The following is a 16135-nucleotide window of genomic DNA, read 5'->3' as shown; positions in this document are numbered from 1 at the left end:
ATTTTCCTTACTCTAAAAATAAATAAATGAATAAATAAATAAATAAACCTCTGTCCCCAACTCTCTTCTGTTTTCGTGTCCTCTGTGTACAAGTGCATTCTGACCATTACGCTTGGGTGGAAAGTTGAAAGACAGCTAACCAGCTACACCCAGCCAGAGCTCATGGGTGGAGGAGCAAAGTTCTAGGGCTGAGCTTTCCTTTCTCAGCGCCTGGCCATGCAGGCGCTCGTGGATATCTGCCCTGCTCGGCGCTGCGTCTGAAGATTCGCCTCAGCAGAACAGTTGAGTCTCCCATTTGGCTACCAACCCACCCGAGCTTTCTTCTCCTCCATCGCCACCTTCCTGCCTCCCCCACCTCCCCCTCCTTTCCGTCTTCCCTCTCCACCCCCGCCCCCAATCTCCTCCTCTTTTTCTCACTACAAGCGGTTGCTGATGCTGAAGCTGAGCGTCACTTCGGCTCCCACGGCAGACATGGCGACATTGACAGTGGTCCAGCCGCTTACTCTGGACAGAGGTAAGGGAGCGGCTGGTCCATCAGGCCACTGAGTCCGCACTGCTTTTCCCTTCCGCCCTGCCCAGTCCCACTGGGACAGCAGGATGCGCTCGGCCAGGGGCAGCTGGGCGAGGAGATCAGCCCAGGAGGCTTTCGCGCCTGGAGCAGGACACTTTCTCTCCTCGCCTGGTTCCTGCCGCTTCTTCTCATTGCGCTCGCCGGGGCGTGGATGCCTAGCCAGGGCTCCAATGCTCCAGCCGCCAGACCTAGTCCCTCGCTGGGTCGCCTCCCGGCCCCGGCTTTGTTGGAGAGGTTCTGTGGGAACCGCTGAGCGCTGGTGACTGGAGGCTGGAGAGGGGCAGAGAAAGCTCTCCCAGTCAGAGCAGCGAAGGGACTAGTGGGGAAGCCAGCTAACAACTGCCGGCCCAGAGACCCGGAGGGAGGAAGTTTGTCCCTGTGATGGAGACAGGCTCTATGCAGCTGCGGTGACTGGGAGATCGCCCCGGAGCGGTAGTGCATTTGGCAGGGTAGCTGGGTGCACCGCTGCTGGGCTGCCCAAGCCAGGGCGCTGCCCTCGGGCGAAAGGGCAGAGCGGAATCCGGTTAGCTTAGCTGGCTAGGGAACGCCACATCACGGAGGCGAGCTGGCTTGGCTTCAGCTCCCTGTCCGGAGCTGCTGCTTGGGTCGCTGGGTCTCGGTGCTCCCTTCGCCTGCAGTTCCAGGGCGGTAGCAACTCCTGTCTCCTGCTCCAAACCAACCTTTTTCTTTACCAGACAAGTGCACCTCCGTGCCTGGGCTGCAGACAGAACAGGGACAAAGCGCAGGCTGGGTAACAGTTTAAGTTCTATCCTGTGACCTGTGCGTCCTACTCTTTGGCTGCATGGGAAACAGCCAGCGTTTGCTACCTCCTCAAACCTTCCCAAGCCTGGATACTGGTTTCTCCTCTAGGATCTGGGCCTGCCTAGTGCACCCAAATGGTTCCTGTGAGTAGGAGTTTCCTTTCTCCCTTCCCACGTCCAGGTACTAGGGCTCCAGAGTCCCTGCTCTGCAGAAAGAGGGCACCTCTAGCTCCTGTCCTCAGCCGCAGGGCTTAGGACCCTGGGCAGACATTTGAAAATGCTGTGCTCAGAAGAAAATGATTTAGTCCTTGTCCCTCTAAAATTTCTCTTTCGGGGGGATTAAACTAGCAGGGCCCAGCAAGGCAAAAAAAGCATCCTGCTGGGGAGCATAGTGGCAAAGCTGGTAAACTCTGTTTGTGGTTCTTAATTTGGAGAGATCTTTGGTGACTTTAACTCAATCTGCTAGTGCCAGAACAGATATTATGTGGTGCCCATAGCAACCTTACCTGGGGTAAGAGAAGAAAAATAACTGATTTTTATATTGAGAAATGTTCATTTACAAACTCGCAAATTAGTAACAGTAAAAAGCTCAGAAACCTGTCATATAATCTATGGTTTTACCCCCAATATCATCCGTACTAAGCAGGATAATTCCATTGCTGATAAGAGCCAAGCAGATGGCAAGCTATTAAAAACGATGGGCTTCCCAAGTATTTCTGTTTTAATGTGATGAGCTCTTATATTGTCCCATTACTAAATTACTGTCATCAACCATCCCAAGTTTAACTCTGTTAAACATCCCAAGTTCTAACTACGTTAGAAAAGCAATCACTCCAAGAAGACCACATAACCAAGGAAGTTTATATCCCACTACGGCTATTTCTAATACAATTATCACACTTCGGGAAACAGGGTATCTTATCCTTTAGGTGCCCCAGCCAATTGTTAGAGGAGGTATTAAGCAGACAGAGATGAAAAGCACATTCTTGTTTCTATTCAGATGGTACATGGCAGTACTCCAGACAGTAACCCAGGAAGCAAAGCTAGGTTAACTATGTGAATATCTGAATTAATGAACCCTCTACCCTTACTGGCTTGGGCTGCTTGATGAGTGAGAAGACTATCAATAAAGTACCTTCCCTCTACTTCATTGTGATGGTACCTTAGTATGATCCAGTAGGTAATTTTATGATTCAAATTGATGGAATGTGGAATTCTAAACTTTGCCCTTGAAAAGGGCTTAACTCAGTTGGTCATTAGGAATTTGGGGTTGATGATTCAATATTGTGCAGTTTTACCCTAACTTAGGTTCCCGTGTTTGGCCACCTACTGGAGAGTAGATCACACCAAGCTCCAGGGTCCCATTTGGTACACTATAGATTTGCCCTCCCAAAGCCTTTATAAGTGGTTGCTACTTTTGTCTCCCCAATGGGTGTAGCTCCTTGAGAGATGAGGCGATTTCTGAACCTATCTTTGAATTCCTCATAGTCCCATATTTGTGGTGGGAATCTAAAATTAATGTAAATTAGTGTTAGTGAAGCAAAGCCTGAAGTAAACCAAGAACTATTGATTATAGGGATGTCATACCAAACCGAGATACAGCTGGTGTGAAATGCAGTCACAGCCCTGCAGAGCTAGCAAGGTTGGTAGAGCACACATAGGGAAGTTGTTAGGAACCTTTCCCCTGTTCACTCATGCATTTCTGTCAGCAACAGTTGCTTACTAAGGCTTTGCCTTTTATTGATTTTATTTTCAAGATCTGGTTTCTCTGAGTAGTCCTGACTGTCCTGGAAGTTGCTTTATAGAACAGGCTGGCCTTGAACTGGCAAATCTGCCTGCCTCAGCCTCCTGAGTGCTGGAATTAAAAATGTGTACCATCAGGCACCAGGCAGGATGTCAGCTGGTGAACAACACAGAAGAAGGAAATAAGACTCTTGTCAGGGACAACCAAGTATATCTCAGCAAATCGTAAGACACATGCTATGATTTTAGGGCTCCTGGTTCATTTCTAGTGTTTTCATTCATTCAAATATAAAACACAAAAGAAATGAAGAAAGATGGTTTGGTTTTAAGGCTATACCTCCTCTAAATAGTAGATTTAATTCTTGCTTAGTGTCCTACAACAGCATTATACAAATATACATACATACATAAGGCATGGGTGTGTGCACGCGCACGCGCGCGCGCGCGCACACACACACACACACACACACACACACACACACACACACACACACACAAACTGAATCTCTTCAGGAAAAGTTTTTAAGGAAACAAACCAATGCTACAGGATTTAAACTAAGGTTAATCATCTCAAATTCAAATGCAATAACTGAAAGTAAGACTCTTAGAAGTCACACTCATCTTGGGTTTTGTCTGGGAAGTAAGACTTTAAGATCCAGGCTAGCCAAAAGAAATAGATTATCTTCTAACTGCATCAAGACATTGGACTAACCAGCATTGCAGACCTTAGAGATGACTATGGATAGAGTAGATTCCTGTTTACTGTTTCTTCATTTACTTATCAAGGCCCTACTAAAAGTCACACTTTATGTGGGCTCAGAGTATATGAAGAAGCTATACAAATGACAATTCTAATTTCTGTCATAAGTAAGGGCAGCTACAGAAAGGTTTTTGTTTTGTTTTTTCTTAAGCCACACAGACAATTCATTCAATATACATTTATTACCTGTTGCATATGACATACTATGGGAATAGAAGACGAAAGGTTTTGGGTCTCTATGAATCTTCAGAGAATACTAGAGGAGACAAATGGTAAGGGGTTGATTTACTAAAGGTTACTGAGTGTCAGCATTGTCCCAAACACTGCTCTAAGCACTATAGTAGTGCCAGATGAGCAAAACAGGTAAAATCTAGTAGTGTTTGCATGCCAGTGAGAGAGATAACAATGAATTCTCATAGATATGAGGCTGACAGAGTAAAAATAAAATTGAACAAATGACAAGAGGCCACTCTTATAGATGAATCAGTCAAGGAAAGACCCCTTGAAATTGTGATATTTGAGAAAGGAACTGAAAAAAAGGAGGAAATAAGCTTTGTCAATAATGGGAGGGTGAAGATGCTTTGGAGGAGGAAGCACAGGTTTCCGGGCACATCACAGCAGCTACTGTGAAAAAGCAAGCCGAAGAGGAAGGAGCCTAAGTGAAGGGAGAGTTGAAGATGGTAGCCAGGGGGACAGTCGATGTGACCCATAATGATGTTAGAGAATATGACAATGTGAAATGCTCTGAATAAAAAAATTGAAGGAGAGATTGTGGGGGTGAGAGCTACTTGGTTGGTGTTGATAAGGAAGGCTCATTGAGAAAGAAAATTTTCAGTTGGTCTTCATGTCTTGTGTTAATATAATGATAACTAAAAAGAATCATAGTGAAGGAAGTAAATCAGTTCCAGATTCACTACTTAGTTACCATCTAGTTAACATACTGAGAGCAAAAATAAAGTAAAATAAAATAAAAAATAAAAACTACCACAAAACAATTGTACCATAAGTCTACATCTTTGTTTAGAAATTTGGTTGTATAGGCTGAGTGAATGTACAGATCAGTTTTACACTAGGTTTTATGGTCAGGGTAAAATATCACTTATGAGAATTTGAGTTTTGTGGGTTAGACAGCAAGGGAGACATCAGTACATATAATTTACCCTTGTGGCAAAGTGGCAATTCTGACAAGGAGAAAAGCATGAAATTTATCTCTTCCCAGCTTTTAAATGTTCCCAGACCCTCTTTCTATTTTCAGAGATTGGCTTCACCAGATTTTAATCTCTAAAATTAGGAATGACCTTCAGCTTAACTCAGGGCAACAAAGCAGAGTCTATCGCGTGGTACTTGATACTGCCATCTTTATAGAAAATAGAAATGCTTTTCTGTATTAAACACTGATGGTGTGTACAGTATCTTCAGTTCTCCTACAAGTCCAATTTCAAGGTCAGAAAGGATAATATGAAAAAAATTCTTAAAATTTTCCCCTTTGTTTAACCTTTTCCCCTTAAATTAAAACCAAGTGGCTTTAAAGAAAATTATGACCTTTAATGTGATAATATAAAACCTATTGTAGAAAAATGAATAGTTAAATTTTGGGGGGGGGTCTAGAGAGATAACTCTCACAGTTAAGAGCAACTACTGATCCCAGGACCTAAATGTGGTTCCTGGAATCATGTCAGTGGCTCACAATCACCTGTAACCTCAGCTCAAGGGGATCCAGTGCCTCTAGCTTTCTTAGGCACTTGCGCTCACATGGGCATATTCCCCACACAGAAAAAAAATGCATAATTGAAAAGAAAGTAAATATTTTAAAAATAAAATTTAGGAGTTAATTAAAATTACACAATTTACAAATCTTTGGTTTTAATGCCATGACCAATAGCTTACAACCTATTTTAGCATGCCAACACGGTAAATTCATACAATTGCCATCATCTAACTTTTCTGTGTTTCAACTTCAATTTGGATAAGTTGCAAAACTAGAAATGGAAATTGCTATTTCTTGGCTTCTTTTATCATAATTTGAATTATTGATTAAACTAGACTTAAGTGTATTTCCTCATTTAAAAAGATCAAACTTGTGTCCTTTAAAGTTTCTACTGGAAAAGCAAGAAGTTTTATACTGTGGGGGAAGATAACACCAGAACAAACACTGAATGTGGATGAGAATCCATCCCATGGTGCCACAGTCTTCATAACATTTGTGATACATTAACATTTTCTCTTTCCTTTTCACTTTTCAAGGCGTACAGACCCTATTACTTTATGTATCTTTCAATTCAAGCCCTGGGCAGCCTATAGATTTTCTAATCAACTACATTCATCAGTTTTTATAAAATCTGTATTCACCTGAAAATTGCTTTTGCTCATAGTCTGAAGAGGGCCATTCCTTCTCTTGCACCTTGGTTTTCTGGTTTTGTTTTTATTTGGAGGGATTTTTACTACAGAAAAAAGACAAGCAAGAAGAAAAATAAACATTATAATTTTAGTATTGTTTCTAAGTTGCATACCTGATAACTTTGATTAAAAAAAAAGAAACAAACAAGAAAGCTAAGAATGTTGTGTCTCGTAGGAACACCTCAACATCGGCAGCCTGCTGATACAGTTCAGCTCATGAACACTAAGTGGTTGTTTATTTTAAGAAAATATTTTCTGGAGGCATTAGTGAACATTTTACAAACTATTTTTGTTAAAAGTCTTTTTTGCTGTGGTCCTGTCATTCATGAAATTAATGTTTTTTTTTTTATTTTTTTGTGTGGTGTATTTTCAAGGATCACTGTAGGCTCCTAGCCATATAGTGGAGAATAAGGACCACTTAGTAGTACAAACCTAAAATAATACACAAGCAATGGCTGCTTTAGGTTATCACTTGGTTAGTGTGTGTGTGTGTGTGTGTGTGTGTGTGTGTGTGTGTGTGTGTGTGTGTGTGTTTCTGTCTGTCTGTGTCAGTGTATAGCTCAGCAAGTGGCCAGAAACAATGAGAGGCACTGTTTTTGATATTCATAGTTTCCTATCCATTTTTCTGCATTGATCCTACTGTTTTAGTTGGTGACTGAACCAAACATTTAGTCCATATAATGGGACCATGAAGCCTTTTTTAATGTGAAAAGGGGGCTACATAGAAGCACCTGCCCCCACCCCAGTACACAAAAATGAGCTCCTCTGTGATTTCATTTTTTCACAACTACCAATTAATGAAGGATAGAACTATGACATGATAAACAGGTCAAGATCAACTTATTTAAAAAGCACTCTCTATTGACAAACAAACAAAAAAAAACTCTTTAAAAGTCACAATGATCTCACCATTTCATTACTTCTAATCAATGGGATCAAGAACTTTTTCAGATTGAGTTTTGCTAAGTAACATGCTAGCTACACTTGAAGACTTGCCTATGAAAGCAAATGTGCCTAAAAACACTTAAAAACCACGTGGGATTGAAATTTCTTTTGAAGTCGTATTCAGACAGCTGTCTGTGTTGCCCAGGAAGCACAGAGCTCCTGGTTTAAACTAATCACCACGTTTAGAGACACTGAAGCAATTTCAAGTCCACCTGGTTCTGTTCTTTTTGTTTACTTGATCGGTGTTGTCATAGTAACATTAATTCTGCATAAGATATTGCAGCAAAGAATTGCCATCACCAAAAAAAAAAAGGATAGATTAATAGAAGTCACAGAATGTTCATAAGATTTAAAACCTCCAGGTTATATGGGGGAGAAGTGAGCATCAAGTGATAACTGGGTCTACTGAACAGCAATGGAATAATTGGACCCTGTGACTTAGGGACTAATGACAGTGATGCTCAAGGAAAATGAGAGAACAGTAGGTTGAACAGGTAGCATTACTGTAAGAAAATACACAAAGATGTTTTAGGGAATGACAGACAAAACTATTTGGTGATATCTTTTAGCAGAGCATAATATAAGGCATGTTATTAGAATAATAAAATATGGACCATTAGAAAAGAAAGTGGGGATTCTGCAGCAGGTACATGGGCCGATGAAAATAGATTGGATGGGTTTTATAGAAGAACACAGCTGTGTTCCACACTCAGGATGCTATTAGCTGTGCAAGAGGCCTTGTTGAAAATATAGAGCTACATGAAGTGGGCTTCTAGTGCTTGAATGCTGCTCTAAGAATGAATGGGTCTCAGTGCTTTGCATCATTACTGAGATTCCAGCTGAGTTTCACGAGTTATATTTTAATCAGATTTATTGGTGGCATACATCTTGAGAAAATAAGAAATAATTGGGCCAACAATATCAGAATTCTAAGATTGTACCTAGCTAAACTGGCAGGTTACAATGAAGCAGATAAAATTCAATGGAAGGGAGTGTAGTTTTCATTCATTACATGGAATCAAGTCACAATGTGATTAGATTCATATTGATGGCATTGGTATATGATTGGGGCAATCTTATTTAAGAGTAGTTGATTTGGAAAATATTGATCATTTTCTTTAATAAAGTCAAAACAAGCTGTGTGATTAAATCATCAAAATATTAAAAATCAATCTCTTTAAAATTAAATGTAAGACTTGTGCCAGTACTGTAATAAAATATTAGTATTTCATAATCTATGGGGGATTATTTTAAGAATTAGTAAAAATTTTCAAATCTAGGTATGACTCATTGTTGGCAAGTTCCTCATTTAGTGATGCCTTAGAGCACAATGAAAACTTTAACAGTTATGGAAAAGTGACTCAACTGGGATATGACAAGTAGCAGCAGACCTAAACTCATTTATTATGTAGATAGTTTAGTATCTAGAATTCCCAACTCTAAATGCCTGCTTAAAACTCATCCCCCATAATGATGCTAGCTAGAAACATGAGTTAAATATCTAGATTCCCTCTTGGAAGGAAGTACCACCCCACTCATCTGTGAACCAATGGTTCATAGGAAGGAGTATGGTTCAACATTAGGGACTATTTTATTGTAGTGCTTTACCCATATTTTAAATGTAAGCTTACTATGTGATTCCAACACACACAACTTGTAGCAACCTGTAAGAAGGGGTTTCTTCAACATGATAAAGATTAGTTATCAAATGTGATGCTGAATGCTACATTTAAAGGTGAAAGATGGAGCAGTATATTTAAGCACAAGAACAATACAAAAGCATTTAACCAATGCTATAAGATAAAAGTAAGCAAAAATGTGAACACAGAGCAATCAAAATTACCTATTTTAAAGTATCTGGTTGTCAATTGAAAAGCTATTAGAAGGCATAACTAAATTTCCCAGAGATAATCACTAACACCATGAATCAATGCTCACATATCCAAATAGTAATTAAATGGTAATCTCATATCCAAATAGCAAGTTTAAAAAGTCAATGAAAAGGTAGAATACAATAACAAAATACAATAAAAAGGCAGGAATAGAAAAAATGATAAATTTTGACTGTCCATTGTGTGACATACCTACTATGCATTAGAGAAAGGGGGATAAAAGTGGGGGAAAAAAGATGGACAAATTCTCTTTCGAAGGTATTCCCAGTTAGGGTAGAAACAAAACATCTGCGTATGTGAGAACTCTACTGTTTAATGTGTGTGTGACTCTAGAGAATAGTCCAGAGAAGAAGCCACCAAGAGAGTGAAAGCAACTTACACAGTGAGTTCAGGAAGGCTATACGAGGATGTGACAACAGACCAGAAGCAGGCACTGTGCAAACAGGAATAAGTGACTGCAAAGATGATCATTTTGATGAGGAAAAGCAAGGGAAAGAAGAAGTCAAAGTGTAGTAAAAGAGGGGGGTAGATGAGAAAGGATATAGAGTGGGAGGGAGCAATACCCGCTCTTTAAGGACTCAAGGAGATGATGGATAGCAAATACTGTGTAGGCTGTAAATGGGCACCACAATACTATTTTCCTTCAGTTCCTATTGTTTTCTCCATCATTTCATAGGTACCATCTTGTTCAGGAGGCAATATGATTCCTAAAAATATGCTGGTTAAAGGTGTCCTACCTAAGTTTAAAATCTAGCTTTTCTACTTACTAACTCCACAACATCCAGAAAAATTCCTTAACTATTATGTTTTTCAGTTTTCTAACCTGCAAATTGTAAAACTAATAGCAAAGATGTAGATTTTTATTTTAATATTCTAATATGTATAAAATACTCATACTGAGCCGGGCATTGGTGGCGCATGCCTTTAAAACCAGCACATGGGAGGCAGAGGCAGCAGACCTCTGTGAGTTCAAGGCCACCCTGGTCTACAGAGGGAGTTCCAGGACAGCCTCCAAAACAATACAGAGAATCCCTGTCTCAAAAAACAAACAAACAAAAAACTACTCATATTGGGTCTGACACATAGTAAACATTCAACAGCATCACCATTTCTTCCCTGAGCCCTGAATGTCATCTGATCCCAGCATACTGAAGGGGGCAAAAATAGAAAATGCTTCTTTTACCATATTACACAAAGAGCCTGGGACTACACTTAGTTTGGCATTTAAAAGTTACAGGAAGTTGTTGGAAATGCTTAAAGATCCAAAGGAGATGCCTCCTATATAATAATGTATATATAAAAGTGTATGTAACTTATGTCTACATACACTTTTCCTAAATTGCTTATTAATTGATAGGTCATTAATGATTTTAATAACTCCAATAGGACACTTATAAGAAGTGATTAGAAGTATTGCTTTACATAGCTCTCAACCTAAACATACATGATTTTAATATTTTTTGTGTATATGGTGTGTGTGTGTGTGTGTGTGTGTGTGTGTGTGTGTGTGTGTGTGTGTGTAGCTGAGCACACATGTGCCATGATGCTGGTATGGAGGTCAGAGGACAATCTCTGGTGTCAGACTTAACCTTCCACTGAGCTGGAGGTAGCCTACGTCTGTTGGTGCTAGCTGCCCCCAAAGCTTCTGGGGGAGTCTCCTGTCTCTACTTCCCATTTCACAATAGGAGTATTTCACATAATTTTCTAACATCTACCACTGTATATTTTGTGGTATCATAGTAATAAAAATATTTGTTCCCAATATTTACCAAATGGATTATTTTTTGGGCTTGCATAATTTCAAGCAAGGAAATGAGGATAGAGACACAAGGGGGTAGATTTTTATTAAACAGAAATATCCCAGGTTTCTTTCCTTCAAAATTAGAATTATAAAACTATTGAACATTGTGTTTATGCACATTATACAGGGAAAATATAATTAACAAACTTTATTTTTTCCAAAAGCAGACATATATTCAATAATGGTTGAGGGTGTGCTCAGTGGTGTTTTTCTAAATATGTTAGCCACACACATATATTTTTAAAATGTATTAAGAAGATAAGCTAAAAAGTTATTTGGCTCCCCCTTTTTATAAAAGCTATTTAGTTTTAAAGGGATGTACAAGTTTCAGAAGCAAATGTGATAGCAGCTCAAGGGAGGTTTGGGTCCAGACGGCCGAATCTCAGTTCAGTCTCTCCCTTTACAGTCACAGCCACATAACCTCCACCTCAGTGTGTTTATGATCTATGCATGCTGGTTAGGTTTTATCAGCCTCATTCAAATTAGAATTTCTTGACAAGAGGGTAACTTAGCTGAGGATTTTGCCATCTCTAGATTGGCCCATGGGCCTGTCTTGAGGCATGTTCTTAATTGACAATTGATGTAGGAGGGTCCAGACCATTTATGGACAGTGCCACCTGTAGGTAACTGATCTTGGATTATATTATTAGAAGTCAAGGTGAGGTTTGGCTTGGAGGATATATGTTGTGGGTACACGCATGAGATCTTTAGTGTAACTGGAGCAAGGAAACTATTTTGAAATGTAAGTCATTGTTTACCTCTAGTTTTTTAAGCAGACCAAGTAAATGAACAGCTTAGATTGTGTGAAACAAAAATCTTTGTAAAATAAAAAGAAAGAATGAGAGAAAGAAAAAAAGTAAAGGAAAGGAGAGCAAACCTTGAAAAGTAAGGCAGTAACCAGTGTTCCTCCATGGTCTCTGCTTCAACTACATAAACTGTAACATGGAATAAGGCCTTTCCTCTCGAAGCTGCTTTGGGTCATGGTATTTATCACAGAAATAGAAAACTGGAGAAATATTATTGTATTCTTGGTGTGTTCTTGTAGCAATCCTCTTTGGTTTCTCTGTCAGGGTGACAATAATGAGACTTTATCTCATTAAGTTGTGGCAAAAGTTAGCTGAGAAGACATACACAAACAGGTGTAAAAATGCAAGTGCTCACACATGACCATCCCTACAGGAAATGCTCATTAGCCAGGGGTACCCCTCATCTTTTAGGGTCATACCTACTTCCCCAGAGCAATAATTGAAAAGTACAAAGGCTTAAGATTTAGATACATAGGCATTTGCCCTACAGCTCTGCTGTTTACTGTGCATGCATATGGGCTTGGAACGGTGCTTAATTTCTGCATGTTGTGTCTTCTGTTCTTTTATAAAAGCAAAGGTGCCTACTTAGCATGGTCACACATTTCTTTGGTTCATTTTTTCTTCACTTAGCCATTCATGAAAAAGCCTACCATTGGACAGTGCCCAAATAAAGAGTTCAGTATAGCAGTTGAGGGGGAAATAGGCACTTGGCAGTTAACTATGAGGATGCATTTTGAGTCAGATGGTCATAGCTCCTTCCTACATGTGATCATTGATGGCATATCAGACATTATTCTTAGGTCTTTGCATATTTCATTTCAGTCAGCCATCAAAACAAATTTACAAGCTAAGTGTAATTGTTATTTTGAAGAGTCAGGAATTAAGGGACAAAGAGTATGTTAGTTCACATGGAGTGATTCTTAACCCCTTGTGTTTAATGGCTATGCTACATTATCAAAAACAAGGTCACAAGTCCGTAACATACACCGAGGAATGTGAACTTGTAAGAAAAAAAATAAAGGCAGCAATGCTTTCGAAGGCTTCAAAGGGAAGACAGGTCAGAGGAACACAGGAAACATAGAGTAGCCACAGAGGAAACAGAACAGATTTGCTCTTTACTTACAAAAATATATCTATTACACTATTAGGAAAGATTGATGTAAATCATGTATTTTAAAATTGTAACATAAATACTTGAAAATTACTGGTGGTTAATATATGGTTGTGCTTGTGTATGTTTATAGCAGTTATTCTTTGGGTGAAAAAGGATCTATCAACAAAATTATAGGAATACACCAGAGATATCATGTGTCTTTCTCCTAGGCTGTGCCCATGGACCAAGAGATAATGACTGACCTTTCAGGCATCTTTAATGCACACAGGAAACTTTATATTTTGGGATTTTTACAGGTCCTTAAAATGGCAAGAGGGCCCCAAGTTCTCTTTTCCCTTCAGCCACTGCCTCCCAGCAGGAAAAGGAAAAGGGAATTTGGGAATATATTGTGACTTGAATTGCATGCTTAAGAAGAAAATTGTAGTATCTATTTTTTTCCCAGCTTCAAGAGTATTTCTGTGTGTCCTGAGGTACACAAACACGCCCTGCTTATCCATCCTTACTGAAATGCATGCTCTGGGACTGTAGCATGGATTTCCTTAGCAAAGTACTCTATAGTCCATCATTCAGTGTTGAAGAGGTGTTCTACCTAAGTCAAGTTTAAAGGGGTCTGAAGCCTCATTTCCTTTTTGTAGTCTCCTATGGTTGCTTGTTTTGGTTTCTCCGAGACAGCTCTTATGAGATGGGTCTTATTCTGTAGGCTAGAATTGCCTGACACTCACTGTATGCGCTAGGCTGGCTTCAAACAACTCATAATATTTCTGCTACTGCTTCTGGAGTTCTGAGATCACCTGCATGAACTGCCACACCCAGTTGTCCTCCAAGCTAAATGTTTTTATTAGCCATTTCCTACTACACTTGTGGGATTAATATAGTTTTATTCTGCACTATGGCAGATATTTTCTAACAAATGGAATTTGACTAAGTGAATAGTGGAACATTAACCTAAGTAAGTAAAGTAAAACAGCAAAGCTGAATATATAACACTGATGGGATGTTGACAGTTATTTTGAAAGGTCAGAGGGAAGTTCTGCATTTCTCCAGCTTCAGTATATTTGAGTGAGCTGAGGCTGACAGATAAGCTCTGGATGAATGTTAAATTCTGGGACCACTTGGACATCAATTTCTTCTGTAGCCAGACATCTAAATAATGCCAGTTACATATACTAAGGATTGCTACCACTGGTGAATGTTACAGTGACACACTCCTATAGACAACTGAATGGTTTTTCTTCCTTAAAATGTGTATGTTGAAGTTGTGTTGGGCAATGTGAAATTGCTTGTGGTTGAGATTTGAGGAGGGTTATGCCAAGATGGTGGGGTTCCCATTATTGGACTACTGCTTCTATCACAAGACAAAGACTCCTTGGTAGCTCTCTCTGTCCTTCCTTTTTTCCTTCTTCCTTCCTTCCTTCCTTCCTTCCTTCCTTCCTTCCTTCCTTCCTTCCTTCCTTCTACCTCCCTTCTTTTCCTTTCTTTTTCTTCTGCAAATTTGTTACAGGCCCCTTAATTTCACCTTTTCTTTATGGCTCTCTCTCTCCCTTTGTTTTCCCTCCTGCCTTCCTTTGGGCTCCACCTTGTGAAGTCAGACACAGAAAACTGATGTTTAAATGCAGAGGATTCTCTCCGGGTCAAACCTGCCAGAACCTTCATCCAGGAAACCCCAGGCTCGACAGAGAACTCTTTCTCTGCTCCTTAAAACACTGTCTGTGCTGTTTGATTACAGTAGTCTGCTTTGACTCATTCAAGTGGCTACAACACAATGCCATAAACTGGTTACTTATGAACAATAGACATTCATTTCTGATAAGAGAAATCTGAAGGCTTGCTCAAGTTCAAGGCACCGGTAGAGTGTCTGGTTCCTGACATTTCTTCACAAAAGGCATTTTAATTTTATGACCTCACTCAGTGGAGCACTACCACTCCCTGGAGCCTCTACTTTTAGGATACAAGTTCTATATACAAGGGCTCTTGTCATGACTTTGTATCCTGATTCTTACACCTCCTAATACCATTACACTAATGACTCCATACAAAATACAAATTTTGGAAGGACAGATGTAGTCAGAATGTGGCATGGATAGAGCTAAGACAATGCTCTTCTCTTTTTGTGACAATGGCCTCATGAATAGTCTTTCCTTAACTTAGCTGAGCAGATTAGCTGTGGCAAGACAATTATATGTGTGTACACACTAAGATATACATTCTCACCTTCACACATTCCTTTCTGGATTTAGAAATACCCACCATGCACACTCTGTCATGTTTCAGAAAGTTCTTTCTCCTGAGCCACTTTCTGTTATTTTCAAAGCTTTAAAAGAAAATACACATAGTATCCCTTCTTAGAAGTTTTCCTGGTAACTGAGTATATCGCTCAGTTGGTGGAATTCTTTACTGGTGGCCATTAGGTCCTGTACTCAAGACCATACCCTGCTTTAGCACTGTATAAAAAGAAGAAGAGGAGAGCAATAAAGGCTCTGTGTGAATGTGTTTTGAGTTGAAAGGTTTTTCTTTTTTTCAAATGACAAATTCTTCAGATGTAAAGAGTTTGCCGGTTTGAGTTCCTTATATTAATTGACATTTTACTGACATAATACAATCTCCTGGATGGTTACTTTGTATCCTTTATGTTGATAGCCCAGAAGTCTAGAATGTATAGTATAAATTTATTTAAGTTTTTCTTTTTGTCATTATTACTTGTTTGTTTTTCAAGATAGGGTTTCTCTGTGTAACAGCCCTGGATGCCCTGAAACTCACTCTGTAGACCAGGCTGGCTTTGAACTCCATTTGCCTCTACCTCCCAAGTGCTGGGATTAAAGGTGTATACCACCACTGCCTTGCCTAAGTTTTCATTAAAATGTTATTGTATACATATATTGTACTTTTGATTCCTCTTTCCCATAAACTAGTAAACTAAACCTCTAGATCACATATACTTGTGACTCATAAATGCTGTCTACATTTCTAATGGTTGCAAAACTCAAGAGACTATTTCATGACACACAAAATTGTTTTAAGTTTCCATTTCACTGTCCACATGTAAAGCTGTATTGGAACCCCACTGTGCTGCATCATTCGAATTTGTCTATGGCTGATTTTATTCTAGAACTGCACTGTTAATAGTTGATACAGAGAGAATACAGTCTGTAAACCTAAACTATTCACCCTATGGTAATCATAATGTTTAACAGCCCCTGCCTTTAATGCTTTAAGAAAATAGAACAGAGCTGGATAGTGGTGCATATCTCTAAACCCAGCACTTGGGAGGCAGAGGCAGATGAATCTCCAAGTTCCAAGCCAGCCTGGTCTACAGAGTGAGTTTCACAACAACCAGGGCTACACAGA

The 16135-nt window shown here is 39.6% G+C and overlaps 1 protein-coding gene across 1 annotated transcript in view; it reads left to right on the top strand.

Annotated features, from left to right (window-relative positions):
- The first annotated feature begins 432 nt into the window (after window positions 1-432).
- Window positions 433-16135, top strand: part of Lin7a (lin-7 homolog A, crumbs cell polarity complex component) — a 117124-nt gene continuing 101421 nt past the window's right edge. Inside the window, exon 1 of the mRNA XM_035451922.1 lies at window positions 433-514. Coding sequence (XP_035307813.1) covers window positions 433-514 — 82 coding nt within the window. The remainder of the gene's footprint in view (window positions 515-16135) is intronic.

The sequence above is a fragment of the Cricetulus griseus genome (assembly GCF_003668045.3).
Source record: "Cricetulus griseus strain 17A/GY chromosome 1 unlocalized genomic scaffold, alternate assembly CriGri-PICRH-1.0 chr1_0, whole genome shotgun sequence".
NCBI classification, from domain to species: Eukaryota; Metazoa; Chordata; class Mammalia; order Rodentia; family Cricetidae; genus Cricetulus; species Cricetulus griseus.
The sequence above is the reverse complement of the archived record's forward strand: the minus strand, read 5'-3'. Positions and strand labels throughout refer to the sequence as shown.